The sequence below is a fragment of the Alosa alosa genome, chromosome 3, assembly GCF_017589495.1.
Source record: "Alosa alosa isolate M-15738 ecotype Scorff River chromosome 3, AALO_Geno_1.1, whole genome shotgun sequence".
NCBI lineage: Eukaryota > Metazoa > Chordata > Actinopteri > Clupeiformes > Clupeidae > Alosa > Alosa alosa.
The window spans coordinates 11967906-11991674 of record NC_063191.1 but is presented as its reverse complement, the minus strand read 5'-3'; the positions used below and the strand labels follow the sequence as shown (position 1 = coordinate 11991674).

The window sequence follows — 23769 nt, the reverse complement described above, 5'->3', positions numbered from 1 at the left end:
TGAGTGGAATGGATTTCATGTGGACGCGAACATAAAAAGACGCAGAGTGGTTAAATGATACAGTGCACGTTTTGCGGTGAAAATGTTCCGCCTTTTAAAATCAGGTGTAGCCTAATCCGAAATGCTGTTAAAACCATCAATTAGACAACACAATCAGTAGGGTACCAGTTTTGTTTCATTGTACCAGGCCTACTGTATGTCAAAAGCAGGCTCGGATGAAGCTGGGAAGGATTAAACACACTGTTTCAACACCGCGGTAATCAACTGTGATAATTATGATATTTCAAAAGAAAACGATAATTGTTATCGTCAACATTTATATCACGGTTTACTATTATACCGGCAATCGTTACATCCCTACGTGTGCGTGCGTGTAGTTGACGTGCTTGTAGTTGGTGTGTGTGTGTGTGTGCGCGCGCTCATGGGAATATGCTTTAGCTAGGTGGGCTCTTCTCTGCTTACTGTAGTGCGGTGTCTGTGTGTGAGAGGGATGCATGGAGAAATATGGATGCAGCTCCAGGTGAGGCCCCACAGAGTGAACACATTCGTATGCACACCGTGGTGAGACTGGGGAGTAATCTAACAGGGCAATCATTTGTCTTTTGGAGGCATATATATATATATATCACACGCAGTTCTGAACGTTATTTCCTTTCCACTGACTTCCACTGTTCTATATGATTGTACATGACTGACGTTGGATTTTCTCCTTCTCTTTCAGAATGCTGCCTTTTTATATGGCCTCGGTATGGTTTACTTCCATTACAACGCATTTCAGTGGTAAGTTCCGCATCACTTGTCTATGCAGTGGAAACCCGTGCCTTGCATTAGACCTTTAACATCTTTGAACTTTCTGTAAACCACACAAGCCACACACCTCTGCATTTGGGCCGTATTTCACCATGACACTCACAAGCAGGCTTGGGCTAAATTCCCCATTTTTTTTAGAGTTGATGTACCTCTGGGTGGTGAACCACAAAATATTGTTTTTATAGCAGCGGTCACTGCTGAGTGACCCACTCTCTGCAGGGGCTGTGGTTATGAAGGCTGGCTAGCTGCTCAACCAACTGGAGCATGGACTGCTTCCTCCATATCTGTCTGTAGTGTGCCGTTGATATCCACCTTGTCCACTCTCAAAGTGATCATCTGTACTTGCCATAATAAGAGCGCCTTTTTACATCCACATACACAGAAATGACCAAAACGATCCCACATCATTGTTGTCTTTAGCAACCGACGGTGTGTGACAAAATGTGAGTATTGCCTCGTCACTGGCGTGCTTCAATGGTAATTGCTGAATTTGTGATCTCATTTGCACACCTGTTCTACCTCAAAGCGATCTGGGCAATTGGACATGTTTGCTTCAACACTAGTATTTAATGTAAAGCTGAAACACGAAAAGGAGTTTTCATATTTGTGATGAGCAAACCTTTGGGTAGAGAAAAACGGCCTTTTAAGATGTAGGGAATGAAATGGCGATTGATAAGTTGTTCTAAGTTCAAAAAAAAAAAAAAAAAAAAAAAGGTTCAAGAGGGACCCAGTGTTGGTCCTGTGATGCTGTGTGTGTGTGTGTGTGTGTTGGGGGTGTGTGTGAGCGACAGAAAGGAGGGGAGTGAGTTTTCTCCTTGAGATGGTGGTTCTTTTAAAATCATTTACAGAAATTTTTCTTGCTGTGGAGATGGTCGCATTGAGCCGCCGGGGTTCCACGTTACTGGAACCACACGTCCCTTTGACTGCAGGGGGTGTTTGTGTGCACGTGTACGTGTGCGTGTGTCCGTGAGGTGGGTCTGGCAGAATCGGTTGGTTTTCTTTTCTCCGTGGAGCGGTCATCTGCATTTCTTTTGCAGTTCAGCTGCTCAGAGGTTGAGAGGACCATGTTCTAAGTGGTTGCTTGCCACGGATTTTGTCTTTTAAAAAAAAAAAAAAAAAAAAAAAAAAAATTAAATAAACAAAAATGACCTGTTTTTTAACCCTTAAAATCAATACATCTGTTATAACGAGCAGTGCCATTATAAATCGCTTTGTTTTGGCCTCTAGGCTCTCTGGGAAAATGAGCCTTCCAGTGTATTACCTATGATCAAAATATAACTATCCTTTTCAGAAAATGCAGGTCAATTTTATGGGCACTTCGATGTCAGTAGCGCGACGTGCGCTGGTTAGCAGAGATATATGAGGTGACTCAGACTCACTGTGCAGCCACGAAACAGTTAAAAACTGCCGGTTCGCGCCAGGCTGGGAGAGACCCAACTCTGCCCCTGGAGCTATCGAGGTCACCAAAGCGTGAGGGGGCGGACCCAAGGGGGAGGAGTGTCGGGTAGGGACGAGGTTTTGGGTGGGAGGGTAGCTAGTGCTGTATGCTCGTGCGCAAACTATTCCCACACAATCGGACCGCGCTCTCCGGGTGGTGTAAAGATCGCCATTGATGCTGTTTTTTTGCGCAGCCGTGGGCATTTCGTCCTTAGGCGAACTTTACTCCTCACTGCTTCTACTGCACGCACAAGAACACACACACACACACACACACACACACACACACACACACACACACACACACAGTCCACACCCATAGAGGCCAGAGCAGCTCAGCGCACACTTCATAGCTCTGTGTGGTTGGTACTTGTCAAGTAATCATTTCTCTGGTAGTCTCATGTGCTGCATGGTTTGGTAAGCACCTCTCCTTAAATGGTTAGGTTCGGTTAGAAGCCAGTAGATGTAAAGATTTCAACATTGAGTGTAAAATAGTTGTGTTTTAGTCTATGGTGGGAGCTGATGGAAATCTCTGCCTTGTTTATGCAAGGCTCTTAAATAGAGTTGTTCACCTTTTTTAAATAAAACCACCTTTCTCTTCTGAGTCTACCAACTACCATTTAGCACTGTGCTATAAGAGTGGCTTAAACTATGTGTGAATACCAGCACTAGAGTTGCAGATCTAGAGAAAGAGACGGCTTTTTTTTTTTTTTTTAAAACCTTATAGATAAAGTAAGACTGTAGCTAACTGTTGAAGACGTGCAGATAGTGTTTATTTTAAACCTTATAGATAAAGACTGTAGCTAGCTGTTGTAGACGTGCAGATAGTGTTTATTTTAAACCTTATAGATAAAGACTGTAGCTAGCTGTTGATGAAGACGTGCCGATGGTGTTTGTCTGCTTATTTACTACTGGAGGTCCCCTCTCTTCCTGTCTAGGCCCACACAGCCCAGCTGCTCAGAGGCCCATGGGGGACAGAGAAGGTAGGCATGCCATGCTGGGTTCAAATCAAATGAATAAGTACACAAATAGATAGATATTTAAATAAATAAATAAATAAACAAACAAACAAACACCGTCAGGGCACAGACAGGCTTATCGACAGGCTTATTGGCCTTCCGAAGAGAAGAGGCTGGAGTGAGGGGGCTGTGTTCAAGGGAACGTTGTTGGGGTGGTTGGCTCAGAGTCTGCTGTTGGACGCCAGTCATTTTCCTAAACGTTTGCCTGTTAGTGTGCACATTGGTTTTGTGATCAGTAAGGTGTGTTTTCTGTGCTCTCTGAAATTCTTGTGTTTGTCTGTACTTGTCTGTGTGTGTCTGCATTAGTTAGTAAAGATATGTGGGTGACTGTGATCCTGGCTGGACGTGTAGTGTGTGTGTGTTGTAAAGAGTGGATCAGCATTCCCACCAAATGCTGACCTGGAGGTTACTGATCTCAGCCAGTACATTATTCATTCCCTTAGCTTAGACAGAACATCTTCAGGATTACCATGGCACCAGGCATTCTCTTCCCTGTGTGTTTTGTTTCTTGTGGTTTCAGTTATATTCTCAGCTGATGAAGTAACCTACGAACATGCGTGCACAGAGATGCACACAGAGATACAGTTACTCCCAACCCCCACATATGCAAGCAGAGCTCGTATAGAAACCGAGATGACCTGCTTCCGCCCATAAGCTCACACAAACATGTTTGCCCGCACACACACACCACCACACCGCCACACACTTTCACTTTCTTGCTGTGGCCATCACTTACTCACTTTCCTGTTATACTCTGTCTTCTCTCTCTTGCTTCTCACATGATTTTTTTTTTTTTTTTTCCACCTTATCTACTTTCTTGTTACATCTAATTTTCCTGTCTCTCACTGTCACTGGTGCCCAAACAAACGCTCCTCTGTTGTTCTCAGAGTCCCAGTGCCAACACACGCACACGCACACACACACACACACACACCTCTCCGTCGCAAGTGGTGTCCTCCTGGAGGGGGTCTCTGTATAAACTTGGCAGCGTGACAAAAACTTCTGGACTCCGAGGCCTGAGCAAGGGGTGTAGGGGAAGAAGAAAGGGTGGGTGAGGGGGGGAGAGAGAGAGAGAGAGAGAGAGAGAGAGAGAGAGAGTGTGTGTGTGTGTGTGAAGGAGATGTAGGAAAAGAGAGGGTGGGTGAGGGAAGGGGAGAGAGAGAATATGTCTGTGTGTGTGTGAGAAGGAGCGAGAGAGGAGGCCAAGGAGAGATCTTCCATGCCTTCGATTTTGCAAATTCCTGCAAATTCAAATTAAAGGAGAAGTCTGGCTAACTAGCGCCAGATTTCGGAGTGCAGGGGACTAGCCGAGATGAGCTATGAGACAAAAGTTCACACTCAGTATCATCTTTTAACAAACTTTAGGTCAATATTACACTGAACTTCTCCTTTAAGCCCTATTGTTTAACTCAAAATTGCTTCTACTTTTTTCTACCCCAATATCTGCTAATTCTGATACTTTTTGGCTATGTTTACACTGTCAGTTAAATGTGACCCAATGCCCACGACCTTTAACGTTTTTGCATTTACATAACACAGCCTACAATGTTGCTTTTAGTTTCACATGAACGCACGACTGGCAGAACAGTGTAATTAAAATGAAAACGGAGATGGGAAAAGCTATACTAAAGGTGGTAGGCTCTCCACCTTTTCTTTAAAATAAAACGGCCTATTTTGCAGACTTCTCAAGATACTCAAATACCCTAATGCAAGCTTATTTTGTGCATTTGCCGACTGTTTGCGTTCATTTTGGTGACCAGAATTCCTCTGATGGACATGCGGATTGTCTCAGTCAAGTGTTTAAAATTAGTGAACCATGTTAACACAGATGTCTGAAATGGGCCACTCTCAAACACAGATGTAAACCAGCAAAAATTTGTGCATCAAGGCCTGCAGCCTTTGACCCTTTGACCATAACAATCTAAACAACAATTAAAAAAACCCCACAAGCAGGTCTTGAGGTGGATATGTATCATTTGATTGTTCGGACCATCCAGCTGTTACTGCCTGTATGACCGTTCCTTAATGCAGCGCCTCTGCTCCTCACCCCTGATGCCCACTCTTTTTCCTGAGCTCTCTTGATGTCCACTCTCTCTTCCCTGTCACGTTTGCCACCCCAGCTGCAATAAACGCTGAGCCTGGCGTGTTTGAGTTCTGACAGGAAGCCTTGCCGATTGTTTGAATGTCTCTGTGCGTCATGTGCCCCTACATTTCCATTTCATCTGCAGTGGTACGTCCCCCCGTAATCTAGACATCCTGTGCACGTGTATGTATACAAACCCATTTCCTCCATGGTCAGATGTGCGGACACTATTTTTGGCAGCACACCAATGTGATATCTCTCGTGCTCTCTCTCTCTCTCGTGCTCTCTCTCTCTCTCGTGCTCTCTCTCTCTCTCGTGCTCTCTCTCTCTCTCGTGCTCTCTCTCTCTCTCGTGCTCTCTCTCTCTCTCGTGCTCTCTCTCTCTCTCGTGCTCTCTCTCTCTCTCGTGCTCTCTCTCTCTCTCGTGCTCTCTCTCTCTCTCGTGCTCTCTCTCTCTCTCGTGCTCTCTCTCTCTCTCGTGCTCTCTCTCTCTCTCGTGCTCTCTCTCTCTCTCGTGCTCTCTCTCTCTCTCGTGCTCTCTCTCTCTCTCGTGCTCTCTCTCTCTCTCGTGCTCTCTCTCTCTCTCGTGCTCTCTCTCTCTCTCGTGCTCTCTCTCTCTCTCGTGCTCTCTCTCTCTCTCGTGCTCTCTCTCTCTCTCGTGCTCTCTCTCTCTCTCGTGCTCTCTCTCTCTCTCGTGCTCTCTCTCTCTCTCGTGCTCTCTCTCTCTCTCGTGCTCTCTCTCTCTCTCGTGCTCTCTCTCTCTCTCATGCTCTCTCTCTCTCTCTCGTGCTCTCTCTCTCTCTCGTGCTCTCTCTCTCTCTCGTGCTCTCTCTCTCTCTCGTGCTCTCTCTCTCTCTCGTGCTCTCTCTCTCTCTCGTGCTCTCTCTCTCTCTCGTGCTCTCTCTCTCTCTCGTGCTCTCTCTCTCTCTCGTGCTCTCTCTCTCTCTCGTGCTCTCTCTCTCTCTCGTGCTCTCTCTCTCTCTCGTGCTCTCTCTCTCTCTCGTGCTCTCTCTCTCTCTCGTGCTCTCTCTCTCTCTCGTGCTCTCTCTCTCTCTCGTGCTCTCTCTCTCTCTCGTGCTCTCTCTCTCTCTCGTGCTCTCTCTCTCTCTCGTGCTCTCTCTCTCTCTCGTGCTCTCTCTCTCTCTCGTGCTCTCTCTCTCTCTCGTGCTCTCTCTCTCTCTCGTGCTCTCTCTCTCTCTCGTGCTCTCTCTCTCTCTCGTGCTCTCTCTCTCTCTCGTGCTCTCTCTCTCTCTCGTGCACACACACACACGCACAGGTGTGAAGACATAATGAAGGAAGGATGGCTTCTGTTCTACTCTTACATCAGCAGTGTGTGTGTGTGGGGGTTGTTTGAGGCTAATCAGTGTTCTCCCCTTGCTGGCAGTCGGCCTGTCTACTCCCAGCTCCGGGTTAACGAGCACCACGGACCTCTGGGTTAGCTGTCATTCCTCTCTGGCCTCCCCGCAATCACCACAAATAGCCCCCTTTTTTCTGCAGGAGTGTCTCTCTCGCTCTCTCTCGTGCTCTCTCTCTCTCTCTCGTGCTCTCTCTCTCTCTCTCGTGCTCTCTCCCCCCTCTCTCTTCATTTTCACTTTTCTCTCTGTTTTCTCTCCCCAATTTGGGCGCTCATTCTTATTAGCTGTAGTTCAAGCCTGGCATTCTGTCACGTTCGATCTGTTCCAGAGCACAGCAGCACTCATCGAGCATTCTACTGTGAGGGAGAGAGAGAGAGTGAAAGGGGGGATGGAGAAGAATGAAGGGGGGGAGAGACTGAGTGAAGGAGAGGGGGTGGGTGTAAGGGAACAGAGGAGAGGAGGGGGGGACTTGGAAGGGGAGGAGAAAAGTTGGGGCCATTGAGTTCAGTGGGCTGTGCGTCAATGAGGAATACATCCTGTGTGTGTGTTGGCGCTTGGCTAGGCAGGCACTCACTGAGTCTTACTGCTGAGATTTGGGCACGTGTTTTATATGTCCATACACACAAGAGCATGTGCAGACAGCTGTATGTGTACACACAGAGGCGTCTGGCGATCTCTATTCTTACCTTCAGTTCATACATGTATACCATACGCCGTCTCTCTTGAAACTCATTTTGATGAAGCAGTAGTCGGAATGGACACGTTGCCAAGGTGACCAGCTAGCTACAGCCGGTTCTCGCCATGGTGATTTTGTCCTCTGGTTGATCGAAAGCTCTCACGATCTCAGGTGGCGGGAAAAAGGAGCTGACGCGCCAGAGCTCCCAGCGCTAATTGCAAACTAGCCGCGCAACCAAAAGACTGCTAATTAGCTTCGCGTGGCCATGCAGCATTTCATATTCTGTTCATTTTTTTTTTTTTTTTTTTTTTATTAAATCTTTTATTCTGAGAGTCATTTCTGCACACTCTTTTCTTGGGCGTTTATGGCTAATTTTTATATTTTTGAAAGGCTTGTTCAGCTCTCATGATGTCCTTTTAATGGATCTTACTGATAAGCTATTTGTCTTGGTTGTTGGCAGATATCTTGTCTCTTTGGGTGGTGCATTGCGAGGTGTCTCTAGGTTTATCCCTCTCTACACTGGCACAGGGACTGTGCTCTCAAACAGGAGCTAAGATATACAAGATGAGAGCTCACCTTCTCCCATCTCTTCCCTTTGTGTCCATCTCAGGGCGATAAAGGCCTTCCAGGAGGTGCTCTACATTGACCCGGGCTTCTCAAGAGCCAAGGAGATCCACCTGCGGCTCGGCCTGATGTTTAAGGTCAACACCGACTACGAGTCAAGCCTGAAGGTATTTTTCTCTCTCTCTCTCTCTCTCTCTCTCTCTCTCTCTCTCTCTCTCTCTCTCTCTCTCTCTCTCTCTCTCTCTCTCTCTCTCTCTCTCTCTCTCTCTCTCTCACTCACACTCACACTCCACACACACACACACACACACACACACACCTCCTCTCCTTACTCAGGGCATGCACACATTCACCTCTCTCAGAACACACACATTCACCTCACACCCACCAGATACTGACCGTGTACACACACACACACACACCCCTGTCACACTGAATTGATTCATGAACTTAACCATTGTCTGAAAGGGTGTTTGACTGCTATGTCTCAAGACTAAGGAATATTTATTTAATGCCTCTGAAAACTACTTTGCCATTCAAGGCTGCTCCAACTTGGCAGAATGAAATCAATACTTTTGAATCTATATATTTTCCCCCACCCCAGTCAATAGTCCTAAATGCTAAGCATCACTCTTCTGTCGTATCCGTCTGTGCCATTCTCTATTGAACTTTTGAGGGCTTTGATACCAGTCAAGTCATTCCTGTCCTCCTGTCAATACTCACACTCACACGTGTCTCAGCCCCAGCAGTCTTCTGTGAGCACGGTCCCGGCATTTATTGCCGCCGCCTCCTCCTCATTCTCCCCAGTGGCTTGATAGCTGCTGAATTACATTGCTGCAGGTTTCTGCTGTTCTGCTAATTATTTATTGTCAGGCTGCTTTTGTGAGCCTTGTGCTCTCTCTCAGCACCCTCCTGTTTCTGCCCCATCAGTTACTGTTAAAAGGAAAATCACAGAACTGCAGGTGGAAGGTAGTCTTGGTAGCGTATGATTTTGGTGTTGACCTGCAGCCATTGATTGGTTTATTGACTTATTTTCAAACAGTTCTCATAATTGTTTTAGCCTCAACTCTTTCAGTGGTCAGTTTGACCAGGAGTCGCAGTTTAGTTTGACTATGAGTCAATTTGTCACAGATCTGTCTGACGGTCATCTTGCACAATAGTGATGACTTGTCACAGGCCACTTATCCAAATGCTGGTGATTTTGAGCAATTTTGGTTAAAACTCCTTAGCGGTCCAGTTAGACAAAGGTGTATGACCTCTAACGGAGATCGCACTCTGGTTTTGGCCTGAGTTATGTCTACTGCACTAGCAAACGACAGTGGGCTTGGCAGTGAAGTTAGAAGATTAGACTTTGGAGAGGATTGTGGGTGTGCGCATGTGTCTGTTTGTTTCTGTCTCGCTGGTTTCCTTGCTCATGCTCTGATTTTGAGCGTGTGTATGTATGTGTGTGTGTTTGAGGCCGTGCTGAGTTGCCATCTGGCCCAGTCGCTTGAAGAGAAGAGTGGTCATCTCTCTCTCTCTCTCTCTCTCTTTCTTTCTTTCTTTCTTTCTTTCTTTCTTTCTTTCTTTCTCTTTCTCTTCCCCCTCCTGGGTATCCTACCAGTGCCCCACCCTTCTGCTCTCCCTCACTGAATCAGACTTGTGAATGAGACTCCAGTGTCCTTACCGTACGCTCACACCACAGGCGACCAGGCTGGCCACAATTCACCGAAACTACCAATGCCTTTGAGGCTAGTAGGTTTTCATACGTGTGTTCATACGTGGTATATTATTTTGTAGAAGTAATAAAATAAAATTGCGGTTGCTTAAATATTGAATTGAGATTGTTGACAACATTGAATCAGTCTAACTGCCTCACCACCAAAATGTAGCTTATAAAAGCACAACAGTTTCAGACACATTGGTCAGTTTAGGGATGTTTTTTTGTTGATAATTTTTGTTTTTTGTAATTTCTCCACCATGTTACACACTCTGAGAACAAGTGCTAAACAAATCCAGACTGTCTCTCCAAAAATATATTTGTTATTGCAGACACTAAACGGTACCAATGTTTGGTGGGAACTAAAATTAATGTTTTGTTCTCTGAACTGTGGCACATCTAAATTTGAATTGGTTGGATCTGTGTCCTTGCTCATCATCATTATCATTTGTCACTTTATTGTCGCGGCCACACTGCTCAAAACACACACTCTGCTTTCGCAGAAGTGACTGCCGGCCACTTTCACGCCCCCACCACTGTTTGTGTGAACGTACGATCACACATACATCACGGGGCACCGTGGAGCCTGAGCCATAAGATGCCCATCTCCTCCCGTGTGTGTGTGTGTGTCGCAGCATATGGAGTTGTGTTCTCTTTAAGTGTGTGTGTGTGGTCAGATGCCCATGCCACTCATTAACAAATCGCTGATTAGGCTCATATGCTTTGCGTCGGGGCTTCCTCCTTCAGAAAATTATGTAACGGGGATTAGGAGGGAGGGGGGTGTGTGTGTGTGTGTGTCGTCCAGCTGTGCATGTTCTGAAGAGTGCCGGGCTGCAGAGCTCTATAAACGCAGGGCTTCTCTCTTAATAGCTTTTGTTGTCCTCTGTCCATCAGAGAGACGGGGGCAGAGGGGGAGGGTGCGCGTGTGCACACGTGCATAACAGGCAGGACTACGCAACTGCTTCTGACAACCTCACATTGAACCCACCTCACTAGAATTTACCCCTCAAAGGGGCTATATGAGAGGACTGGCTCTGAAGAAGAGTGCTAATGGTGGAGAAAAAAAAGGTTGGGGTAGATGAGAAGGGTGGGGTAGATGAGAAGGGTAGGGTGGGGGGTACTGGGTGGAGGCTTAAATGACGCGCGTGCGTGCGTGCGTGCGTGCGTGCAGAGCTGGGTGAGTGGAGGCCAAGATGTTGCCATAGCTGCACGTGCAGCATGTCCTCCGTGCTCCGTCTGAACCCAGTAAAAGGAGCGTTGGCTGCGTGCCAGCGCTGCGATAACACTGCGCCTGTGTGTGTCCCAGTTAGTGGAACAAAGGCTGCGCGCTCAGAGCGGCCATCGCCCAGTGGGCTGCACCCACGGCTCTCCTAGCAGTGATATGAGAGCACCCTATCCAACACTCCTATCTCTCTCCCTCTCCTTTATACACCCCCCCACACACACACACACACACACACACACACACACACCTCCTTCCCTAATCACTTTGTCTCTATTACACACTCCTCTCCCAGAAGTGTCTGCCAGGTAGTTTGTCAGGCTTTTTGATGCCCTGCATGCAGACAGTTGTAAGGTGTCTTCAGTTATATCATTCATGGCTTGAAGGGGTGTGTGTGTGTGGGGGTGCTCTTTGAAGCCATGAAGGATCTTCATTGACAACGATGTGCGTGTGTGTGGGGCTGGCTATGCTTTGAGCATTTGTATATTCAAAGCAGTGTGACGAGGTGTTTATGATTTGTTTAGTGTCACGTACAAGAGGAGAGGTGAGCTGAAGAATCCGTGCATCTGCTCGGCGGAGCTACTGTTGCTCAGTTGGGGACGGGGCCCCATGGGAACACTGCGCTGCACCCTCACTCCTCCATACGCTCCAATCTCCCTTTTTTTTTTCTCCTCCTTTCATCTCTCTCTCTCACTCCTCCCATGTCATTGCTCTTCCCCCATCTCACTGCTGAACTCCCTGTCTATCTCTCCTGTTCATTCTGTCTGTCTATCTGTCTATGTCTGTCTGTCTGTGTCTCTGTCTGTCTGTCTGTGTCCCTCTGTGTGTGTCTGTCTGTCTCACATTTGTGTTCTATCATCTGTCTGGATGATCACAGGGCTCTGTGGTGTGCAGCTTCTGCCTCTGTTGCTGCTGCTGCTGTGTTTTTTTTTTTTTCATTGGGGATTCAGTGCTGTACTTGAGTGCTCCGCTCGCTCTTCTCACACTCTATTTTTTCTCTCCGTCTCGTGCTGATTTCCTGCAGAGGGAGGGAGGGAGGGAGAGGGAGAGAGGAGGGAGGGAGGGAGAGGGAAAGAGAGAGGGAGGGAGGGAGGCATGCTGAGGGGGGAGACAGGGGAGAGCTGGGAGATGCACTAGTCTACAGCTCCAAGATTATGAAGTGGGTGAAGCAGAGGGAGGGAGGGGGAAATCTGTCTGCCTAGAGGTATTGTGTGTGTGTGTGTGTGTGTCCGCCCGCTCTCTCCCCATCTCTCTCTCTCTCTGAGAGTGTGATCTCTCGGTTGCAGTGCTCTGCTGAATAGTAATCAGTATTAGAGGGAGAGAGAGAAGAGTGTGAGGGAGGGAGGGAGGGAGGGAGGGAGGGAAAGAGAGAGGGAGAGAGAGAAGCCCGGTGATCCTGCTGCAGTATCAGGCAGCCAGTGAAGCGCCCAGGCAGAGGAGAGGAGAGAGGGAGAGTAAGAGAGGAGTGGAGGGAAGAGAAGAGGAGGAGGAGGAGGAGAGGAGGAGGCAGAAAAGAGGACAGCGACTGGTGCAGGAGAACAGGCAGAGGAGAGACAGGGTGGCAGAGAAAGAAGGAGGAGGAGAGAAACAAGGAGAGGAGAGCCCCAGATCCCTACCAACGGCTGGGTAACGTACGTGGTCCTCTGGCTGCCGCCGGCACTCTGCTGGTTGTCACGGCTATTTTTGGCTCGCATGCGTGTGTGTGTGTGGTGGAGCTGGCAAGGGGGCTTTACGTTTGTTTTTCTGCACTGTGTTTGTGTGACTGTGTATGTGTGTCACGGTGTGTTGAGGGGGCTTGAGTGTGTGTGTGGGGGGTCACGCGTTTGGTTTGTGTTGAGCTCGATGGCAGCTCTGTAGTATGAGACAGTGGCTGGGGTTTTTGATCTGTCTGTCCTCACCGCTCTCCACCATTCCTAGGCCATCTGAAAAGACACCACTTCAGTATCAGGTGTGTGTGTTTCTATCCCTTCGTGTTTCTCTGCGTGCTCTCTGAGCGCCAGCCGTCTTTATTGATCTGAGCAGCATCCTGATGGCAGAGCGAGTCAGCTTTTGAATACTTAATGGCAGCGTGCTCTGCCAGCGCTCCCCCCCTCGCTACGCTCACTCTGAGCCTGCTGTTGCCAACGCACCTGTGCAGCTGGAAGAGCGTGCCGCTGTGGACGAGAGATGAAGGCGATGAGCGCTGATGGGCCAGGAGGTCGAGATAATAACGCTAATTAACAGCTGGTTGAAGTTGGGCCGTGGTGCTAATTGGTATGAAGACTGAATGTGATGAGGAAGATGATGATGCTTATGGTCCGTGTAGAATTGGTAAAGGAGAATGGTGATGTATGATTGGTTATCAAGATCAGGGTAGGAGAGATGGCTATGGTAGCCATGGTGATGGGGATGCTGGTGGTTTAGCTGCCCACCTTCACCTGGCTGCAGGTCAGGTAAAGGTAACGCCCATATATGGGTAAGGAGTGGGGCAGTGGAAGAGCTCTGTTCTTGTAGGCCTGGAAAACAGCTGACACAGTTGTATTATGGGATGCATATGTGTGTGTGAGAGAAAGAGCGCGAGAGGGAAGTGTCTTGTCCTTGTCGGGACTGAAGGACAGAGGGACTATGTAGAGATGAATGGAGGAGGAAGGAAGAGGAGGAGTGTGGGGATTAGACGTGCTGATGAATGTATGAGATGAATGGAACACACACACACACACACACACACACACACACAGATGTACTCACACTCTCACGCACGCACCCAGAGGAAAAGATCATGAAGGGAGGGAACGAAAGTGAGGGAGCCCTTTCACTCACAGATATATCCACGCACGCACGCACACACACACACACACACACACACACACACACACACGTTATTGCCCTTTTCTGCTCCTCGGCGTATATTCATCCTCCTTTCATGTCTCTCCTTTTCTTTTGCTCTCTGATTCTCAGCTTCTCCTTCTCCCTCTTTCTTTTTTTCTCATCTCACTGTTTCTCTAATCCCCCCTCTCTGCACTTAACCCCCTCTCCAGTCCCTGGACTTCTCATCAGTTACCCGGGAGACATCCCACACCTGCCCCCTCCCCCCTCCTGGTGTCACTTTCTTTCTGAATGCAAAGAAGGTCATGTAATGTCGGTGATTTGAGCAGCAGCTTGTGTGTGTGTGTGTGTGTGTGTCAGCCCTTTTCCATGGCTGTGAGCCATTTGTGTCTTCTGCTTGGAACACTGGATCACCTGTTCACCTGATTTTCCAGTGTCCAGTATTTAAATATGTATGCATTTCACAATTCATTGAGATAGAGCTCTTGTCCTTACACACACTCGATCACAGGTAATGTACCTGCTTCTCCCACTATCTGTCTGATGTGGGAACCACTCTCGTGAGTCTTAATGCCTGTGATCTGCTGCCCATCCTAAAGGTCATGAAATGGTCCGCAGTCACCTAGCAACCATGGTTCTGATGTTTGTATGTGTAGCACACTCCGCTCAATTGTAACGTAATCTGGGATTCACTACAGAGCTGAAATGGGTTTGCTAATGTGAAAAGGTTGTGTGATTTAGCTTATTGGTGCTCTCAACACTCTCAGCTTTTCAAGTCATCACTTGAGTGTCATTGTGCCCTCGAGAGCCTTTTTTGTTGAATGTTGTTTTTGTGGCGTACCAATGTGTGTCTCTTTCGTCTAATGATCTCCTTCCCCCTGTCTCTTCACAGCATTTTCAGCTGGCTTTGATTGACTCCAACCCCTGCACTTTGTCCAAAGCTGAAAGTAAGTACCAGCAAACAGGCCCCATCTTTCTCTTTCTCTAAACGCACACACGCTCGCTGCAGAAGGCAGCCACCTGCCTGCATTATTTAACAGCCCTCAGTTTTCTCAGAAGTCTTGTCCCCACATAGCATGTCTGCCTGATACAACCACTGCAAACCAAAGGCATTGGACTAGACATTTCAATGGCAAAGGCTAGACATTTCAATGTTCTTTTCCTAAACATGAACACCCCTCCCCCCCCTTTTAACTACCCCAAACTTCATCTTCTCCTTTATCCTCTCCTCCTTTATCCTCTCCTCCTTTCCTCCCTCCCTCCATCTGAAGTGGCTGTTCCCTGCCATTTCCCTGCTGCCTGAGACAGCCTGTTGCTATGGTAACAGCCATACGGGGCTGGCTGGAGCGGCGCTCCATGCGCCCAGGCGGTAATAGGACACTCCTCAGTAATGGCAGCGCAGGTTGGCGCAGGCAGGCAGAGATCTCACAAAGCCGACCCCCCACCCCCCCAACATGTACAGTATCTCCATATCACCTTCTCTGCTCTCTCTGTCTTTATTTCTCTCACTCTTCTCCTCCTTCCATCTCTCCCTCCCTTACAGTCCATCCTGCACTCCTTCCATATCTCTCTCTCATGTTCACTCTCTCTCCCTCACTTTTTTTTTTTTTTTTTATCTCCCTCTCCCTCCCCCCTTCCCTCTAACCCTGTCTACCTTGCTTTATTTCTCCATCAATCAGCATGTACACCGTTATGTGCTTTTCATAGCGAGCTGCTGAGGTGCACTAATAGAAAAAGCCCTCTCCACACCACCACAGCCCTCTCGCCTGTGCAGGCTCCATTTCTTAATCTACTCTGGCCGTGTTCCTTTCCTTGATAAGTGTGTTCCTGTTCTCTAAAGGGCTTTTGCTAGCCTTTCATTTTCTCAGAATAGTTTTGCTAACAGTGTTTTTCTTTCTCTCCTCTCTATCTTACAGTCCAGTTCCACATCGCTCACTTATATGAAATTCAGGTAAGGGCAATCAGTGTACACTACACACTAGCTTAAACAGATGTGTCCATTTTTGTCTTTTACAACTGGCTTATTGTCTTAAAGCTGGTAAGAATGTTGGTGTGGTCTGTAATATCTAGGTGGTACAGAAGGATTAAGGGTATTGATGAGATGGGGTGCTGAGTAGCTTAAAGTGTGTGTGGGTGTCCTGAGGCGTTGAGACTGCAGTCATTTGTCACATCTGGCTGCTGGCACGGAGGGGAAGTGGTAAATAATTAACACGGGACAGAGAGGAGAGGGGTCCTTGTGGAAAGCAGTTACCCTAGAGACTGCCCTCCAGCATCAGGGCATGCAAGATCACCTCTACTTCCTCAACACACACACACACACACACACACACACACACACACAGCCCTTTCTTCATCTCCCCTGAGTGTCCAGTTTTACCATGGATTTAATTTTTGGGCCCTATACTACAGTCCCTCATATGTTGATGAAGATGAGCCACTTTGTCAGCTTCACTTGTAGATATCTGTGGAATGTGTCAGGGTTCTGTATTGCCTGTGTTGTTCTAAGGCCCTGTTTACACATATTTTTGAAAATGTATTTTTCCACATTGTATAAACATCTCCGTGCAAACTACAGCGGATATAGTGACTGTATCGGTCACAATCATGGGTTGAGAGATTTGAAAATAATCAAAAAAAAATCTGAATTTAAGCCACAGGTTGGAAATTCTGAGTTGAGATTCTGTACTGTTTTTTTATGTTATTCCCCCCAAGAGCTTCATAAGAAATGCCACATCAAGTTTAGTTTGCAGTGCAGTGTAAAATGGAAAAGATGCCATGTGCAGTGTATGGAGCTCCAGGCCAGACCCTTCCCACTTCCTAGTCATTAATCATTCACTGGCCAATCAAATGCTCAGTCCCAGGGCACTGGGCAGTCCTGTTGTACCATGGCAACCACCAGACTGGTGGTTTCTGGTCTAAAGGCATGTGATTATGGAACCTCTCCACCAGTGAACTGTGACTACATTTCCCAGGTGCTCCTTTGGTATCTGATGGGAGATATCAAGCATATCTTTCCAAAAGCTCTGCTCTACTCTTACCAGTGACTTAAACATGATTGATTTATAGACTGATTGTAAGGCGCAGCGGTTTAATGGTGTGTGTACTCTTACCGTGACCGAGATTACAGAAAACCGTTTTTGATGCATCCAGGTCACTGGGTTTCTGTTTATGTTTCATGTTTGCTATTTTTGACCTCATCTATTTGGCTTTCACTATTTGGTTGAATAGTCGTTTGGAATCTAGCTTAGTTGCCACAGACAAAAAGGATTTGTAACCTGCCCAAGTTTCTAAAATGAGTCTGTAAGTTGCATCAGAGTGAGGTGAAGTTGGCTGTGTGTGTGTTTGTGTGTGTTTGGAGAGACAGAACATTCGGACCGAAATGTTTGACATGCTGCTTTTAGTAAACCTAGACAGGTTGTGGAAAGACAACTGTGTGTGTTTGACTCTGCTATAGCCAAGATCCTGATAAGTGCTTTGGCTTAGACTCTGCCTGTCTCAAGGTCAGCAAGAAAAACAAACACTTATTCTAAGTGGTCTTCTCAGGTTTCTCTGATACAACGCCGTAGGGCAACCAGCCCAACCACCCACGCGCGCACCCACGCCCACACACACGCCCACCCACACGCGCACCCACACGCGCACCCACACGCGCACCCACGCACGCACACACACACACGGAGACGAACACAGACACTAAAGCGGTCCGACTTGTTGAGTCTTGTCTGCACTGTTATCTCCCAGACTGACCCTCCCATAGTGTCTGATGACCCCCTCCTCTCTTCTCTGCTAGTTAACATCATTGCCCCCTTCCTCCACGGTCACACTTTGAAAGCCCCCCACCCCCTCCTTGTGCTGGTCAGTCTCAGGGGCCCCTTTTGTGTCCAGACTGGACGGTCATAAAAATGGTCAACTCCTCTGGTTTCTCACCCTCCTCTTCTCTCCTTCTCTGCCCTCCCTCCGCTCCTCTCTGCAGAAGAAATACCGTGCTGCAAAAGAAGCGTACGAGACTCTCTTACAAACGGAGAATCTTCCGGCACAGGTGAAGGCGACCACCCTCCAACAACTGGGTAAGTGTATCTGGACGTCTTTACTACGAGTGGCTGAATTTGCACTCTAGTTGTTTGATTACTCAGTGGCTGCCTATAAGCGCGGATGGTGTGGAACTTGGGGTATGTTCTCATGTTGGGTAAAGAAATATTCTGGCTATCAGCTTTTTTTGTTAAATGGGGAGAAGGGCGAATCTTGATGGGTTTTGTTTAAATGTACCATGTAAGCCTGATTTTTGTTAATGATTATGGCTTGATGATGACATATCTGATATGAATGGAATATTTTTGGTATTTATAGTTTATATATTTATAGTTGCTTATTATGGTTTTTGATTGGGAGGTGTGCTGGTAAACTCCCTTTGGATTGCATCATCCCATGTCGGTACATAGAGCAAAGACAAACAACCAAGTATTCCCAAATTAGTCCTTCCCTGCTTGGAATCCCCATATTCCACATTGTGGACTAATTCTCCAGACACCTCACACTCCAGTCTCAAATGACTGTCTGATGCAACTTGTCGTTAGACTGGCTCGCCAGGTTATCTCACACACACACACACACACACACACACCCAGACACTTCCTACAGCTTTGCTGTAAAATGTTAAGCCCTCCAAACAGACACACACACACACACACACACACACACACCCCTGTCATAAACCACCATTTTTTCCCTCCCCCTGCATTTGTTGGTGCTAGTGTAGTTGCCATGGCAACACTCCAATGGGCGCCAGGCTTGCCACAGGTGTTAAGAGAGGGTGTGTGCAAAATGGGTGCAAGTGTGTGTGTGTGTGTGTGTGTGTGTGGGGGGGGATGTGGTTGGGGTGAATATGAGGGAGAGGGTGAGTGAGAGACACGAGTTGGGGTCGTTTTGGGAGAGAGGGGGAGGATGGTGTGTGTTTGTGTGCACAAGCTGTCTGGCCTCCCTTGACGACCACTCTTGGGTGGGAGGGAAGCGCAAGGCAAAGAGGTGTTTGGACAGAGTACGCCCAGACGGAACACACACACACACACACACACACACACACACACACACACACACACACCCTCGTTCCCTCCCATTGTGCACAGCGACTGAAAGCAGGCACACCATTTGCTGGCGGCTTCAATTATTTATTTGTTTATGTTTTCATCAGGTCGGGGTTTGATTCGCCGGTCAGGCAGCTACCCCTCCTGTGTGAGAGAGCATGTAATGTGAGGGCGGGAGAGCAGGAAAAGATAACGCTCCGGTCTTAGCCTAACTGTAGACAAGATCGGCTTCAGCAGGAACTTGTGTGGAGACAGGAGTTAGTCTACCTGCAGAGTTGCTCAGTACCCTGGAAACTGACCATGCTGCCCTCCACCTCATCCTCCTCCTCATCTTCCTCTTTCTCCTCTTCCTCCTCCTCCTCTTCTTCTTCATGGGGTGCCGCTGCAGGCTGGATGCATCACACGGTGGAGCAGCTCGGGGACAAAGCCAACAAGGACAGCTATGCCATCCAGTGTCTGCAGAAGTCCCTGGAAGCTGACCCCAACTCGGGACAGTCCTGGTACTTCCTGGGCAGGTAGGAACAACGCTCTATATCGCAGATTATGTCAAAAGGTGTTTATTCTAATGTTCATGGTGTATTTCATTCTATTGGTTGAACATGTGTACATTGAAATATATTGCTGATTTTGATTGGGAGTCCATTCCTTGGTGGTGCTTTTTTTTTTTTTTTTTTTTTTTTGAGCGTTTGTCTCCGTCACCTTTTATAAATCATGTAGACTTTATAATTTACGTGGATGTTCCGGCATGGTTTTGCAAAAGACGTTTGGTGTTCATGGTGTGGGTTTGCTGGAGACTTGGCCGGATTTGTCTGCTGTATTGTTTGCTCCGGTGTGTGTGGCTCCGTTCTGTTGTACTCAAACAGGAAGTAGAGGAAAAGGAGAAGGATGAGGCAGGAAGTACTTGACACGTGAACCGGAAATGGCCCTTTGGATTGTTGTCTCCTGGAGAGCAGAATAGGCAGACGTTGGAACTTTCTCTTCCACAGCTGCTGTAGTTCCTCGTCTGGTAGAACAGGGACCATGCAACACCAGGGGTTCAAAAAACTGTTAGTGATTTTGGATAAAGTGTGCTAAAGGACTAAACTTTTCTGTTGTGGATTTAAATCTGTCAAGTTAACATTTTTAATATGCTGCCTCTATGTAATAAAATAATGAAAAACATAACGTTTTTCAAGGCCTTTACATGTGAAGTATTCTGCTCTGTAAGCTACTCTTTTGCATACTTGCGCTGGTCATTCTGTGTTACTGTCTTGGGTGGTATGGGTGGTGGTTTCTGAACAACCACATCACAGTTTTAACTCTCTCAGAGCTAAGTAAACTTCTGCGGTTGGCTCACACAACCCTCTCAGTGTGTACAGGCTGGCATGACTATTGGTGCTTGGGGTATTTCGCCAGATAGAGCATGGAGAACCGTGCATAGATAAAGCCCTGCAATGAGTCTCTTATCACTGTTGTGTTTGAAGTTGAGGCCATTGGCTGATGGCAGTCATAGAAGAGCAATAACCATGAGTATAGGGCAGTCCGGCAGTCCTCAACTGCACTGAAGCCAGTGACTGAGGGGTGTTGAGCAAAAGGGTGAGGCTGAACAATAGACTTTGCATGATTCGTTAGGCCAATTTGAGCTGGCGTGTATCATTTGCATATGCCTTACTGCTGCTATGTTTTTGTGTGCGCTCATTTATACCTGGTTTTCTTTGGTTTCAGTATTTGTGGGATTTCTTCTTTGTTGTATTTTGTATTTTTAGGCTCTGGTGTGTGTTTGGTTAGCCTGGCGAGCCAGACCCACATTAAAATGTAGGGTCTGGGCACTCACCGTTCAGAGTGCTCCAGTCCAGGAGCCCGGATAATCAGTTGTCTTTCAAATTCCCTCTGCACCTAATAGGGGCCCTTAATAGGATATTTGTTTTCAAGTAGCAGGGAATTCAAGCCAAACAGTTGCAACTCTGCCATCAATCATTATGTTAAGCCCACCAAACAACTCTATACACGATTTCGATGCCTGATTTAAGTTTCGATTTCTGGAGCTCTCAAGCCAACGGAGAGCTGCTAGACTAGCCCTGGCAGCAAATGTAATTTGCTGCCGCTAGGGGCGCGTCTAGATATCTAGGCTAGTGTTTGGTTGCTTGTATATGGGATTTAATACAGTTACAGATTCTTTGAACTTTGACCTCTGAATGACCATTCCACTGTCTTGTCCATCCTCAGGTGCTACTCCAGTATCGGGAAGGTCCAGGACGCCTTCATCTCCTATCGGCAGTCTATTGACAAATCAGAGGCCAGTGCAGACACATGGTGCTCAATAGGGTAAGCCGCTCACTTCCTGACTTTAATGTACTGCTCAGTGCCTTACAGGAAATGTAGGGTGTTCTCCTTTCTGGAAAACACCTTAATGTAAACACTTGAACACAACAACGTTGTTTGTGTAGTGAGGGGTGAAGTGATTGGTAATGGTTTTTGTGAGGTGATGCCCAGGTGGGAGTGATTACTCAGGTGGGTGTACTCAGGTGGGGGCAGGGCAGGCGCTGAGGGTCTCTGCTGTCCTGTGGGAGTAGACGTGGAGGTGGGTGTACTCAGGTGGGTGTACTCAGGTGGGGGCAGGGCAGGCGCTGAGGGTCTCTGCTGTCCTGTGGGAGTAGACGTGGAGGTGGGTCTACTCAGGTGGGGGCAGGGCAGGCGCTGAGGGTCTCTGCTGTCCTGTGGGAGTAGACGTGGAGGAGCAGCAGGGGTCCCAGTAGGCCAGGAAGGCGGGGCAGGGGGGGTTTGGGCTGAGGGGAAGGGCATGGGGGGTTGGCAGCCCCAGAGATAAAAAGAGCAATAACTTTTTATTATGGCGAGGGGGAAACAACCCTGATAAGCTGGAGAGTGAAAGATAAGATTTTTAAAATATTAATTGCAGGTGACTGGGAAGTGGGGCCATATGGGTGGCTAGAGCAGGTAATTGAGTGAAGGAAAGAAGTTGTGGGTCGTAGGATTGAGGGGCTTGGTTTCAATTGTTGACCGACCAGGAGCCTGAGGGCCTCCCAGCCTTTCACGTCCATGGGTTTCCTCTCGGACATCCCCTCTTGTGTGAGTCTGGGCCACTCACTCTGTCTGTCTCCTTGATCTCCCTCTCCCACTGAGTCCCTCTCCCTCCCTCCTCTTTCTTTCATCCCTCTTTCTCTATCTCTTTCTTTCTCTTTTTCTTTCTCTCTCTCTCTCTCTCTCTCTCTCCCTCTCTCTCTCTCTCTCTCTTTCTCTCTCTCCTCTCCCTCTCTTTCTTTCTTTCTTTCTCTTTTCTTTCTTTCTTTCTTTCTCTCTCTCTCTTTCTCTCTCTCTTTCTCTCTCTTTCTCTCTCTCTTTCTTTCTTTCTTTCTCTCTCTTTCTCTCTCTCTCCCTGTGTCCCCCTCTCTCTTCTTCCATCTACTCACCCTGTTCCTTCTCTTTCCTCCTTGTGCTCCCACCTTAAATTTCATTTCTTTTTTCTTCTTCCTCCGTTCCTCCCACTTCACCTCTTTATCTTTGCCTCTGCCTTTTCTTTCTCTCCTTCTCTGTGTACTCTCTCTGTCTTGGTCTTTATCGGTCTTCCTCTTACCCTCTCTCTCCTCCACGTTTTTATCTTTTTCTTCCTGATGTTGCTCTCTATCTTTGTCTTTCTCTTACTCACTCTCTTTCTTTTCTTTTCTTTTCTTTTCTTTTCTTTTCTTTCTTTCTTTCTTTCTTTCTTTCTTTCTTTCTCTCTTCTTTCTTTCTTTTCTTCTCTCTCTTTCTCTCTCTTTCTCTCTCTCCCCTCCTCCAGTGTGTTGTATCAGCAACAGAACCAGCCCATGGACGCTCTGCAGGCATACATCTGCGCCGTGCAGCTGGACCACAGCCACGCGGCAGCCTGGATGGACCTGGGCACGCTCTACGAATCCTGCAACCAGCCGCAGGACGCCATCAAGTGCTACATCAACGCCACGCGCAGCAAGTCCTGCAGTAACATCAACGCCCTGGCCGCGCGCATTAAATGCCTGCAGGTAAAGCCTGAGCACCTCCTCTGCTCAGTCCCCCACCCCACCTGCCCCCCACCCCTGAGACGTGGCTCACAGTAGGGCTGGCCTTTCTATCTCTCTTGCTGTTGTGCAGTCGCTCGACTCACAGATATCTGTGTGTGTGTGTTGTTGCTGTTGCTGTTGCTGTTGTTATTGTTGTTGTTGTTGTTGTTGTTTGCTATATGCAATGATTGTTATTGTTGTGGGTGGTTTTGATTGTGTTGTTGGTGTGTTTTTTTTTTTTCCTTTTATGATTTCCCTTTTTATGAAGTATAATTTATTTATTTTTTGTTTAGTTTGGCTATGCTGATTTTTGCCTTACATCCACACACTGGAGATGTCTATATGTTTAAATTGAATCCTTATGTAATGGTTTATTGTGTTCTTGATGTGTCTGGTGTTTTTTTTTTTGTTATTATTGATGCTGTGGAAAAGAGATTTCATGTGGCTGAGATGCCATGCATCTTCACCAGTTTTACAGCATACTCATCATGGCATTTGACTTTCCAGCTTTTTATTCCAAGCATTTGAGTTTTGAAATTATTTATTTTTTTATTTCTCTTATGATTTTTTTTTTTTTTTATCATTGGCAATATTCATGCACAGAACTTCAAGTCAGTACTCTCTCTTGCTGTAAAGATAACATTCCTTATGGTACATAACACAGCATCTGATACTATAGGTTCTCTCAAGGTGGTTCGGAACCCGCCTTTTTTACTCATTCTTTTTTTTTTTTCCCAAATGTGTTTTCTACACGATTTCTCCTAGGCTCAATTGTGTAACCTTCAGCAAGGTAGTCTCCCGAGTAAAAGTAAAATGCTTCCTAGTATTGAGGAGGCGTGGAGCCTGCCAATCCCTGCTGAGCTTACCTCCAGACAGGGCGCCATGAGCACAGCACAGCAGGTGAGAAGAGCTAGCCTAGCCCCCCTCCCCCGAACCCCCCTCCGGCCTGTAGAGTAACCCCTCCACCACTAACACGCACACACACACAACACATAACACATGATCA

At 47.3% G+C, this 23769-nt stretch overlaps 1 protein-coding gene across 1 annotated transcript in view; it reads left to right on the top strand.

Moving 5' to 3' along the window:
* The window catches only part of kdm6a (lysine (K)-specific demethylase 6A), a 73818-nt gene that overhangs the window by 22479 nt on the left and 27570 nt on the right, over window positions 1-23769 (top strand). Inside the window, 10 exon segments of the mRNA XM_048238432.1 lie at window positions 722-780; window positions 3186-3230; window positions 7990-8110; window positions 14562-14616; window positions 15586-15620; window positions 17643-17736; window positions 19139-19265; window positions 20956-21054; window positions 22526-22745; window positions 23529-23663. Of these exon segments, the coding sequence (XP_048094389.1) occupies window positions 722-780; window positions 3186-3230; window positions 7990-8110; window positions 14562-14616; window positions 15586-15620; window positions 17643-17736; window positions 19139-19265; window positions 20956-21054; window positions 22526-22745; window positions 23529-23663 (990 nt within the window).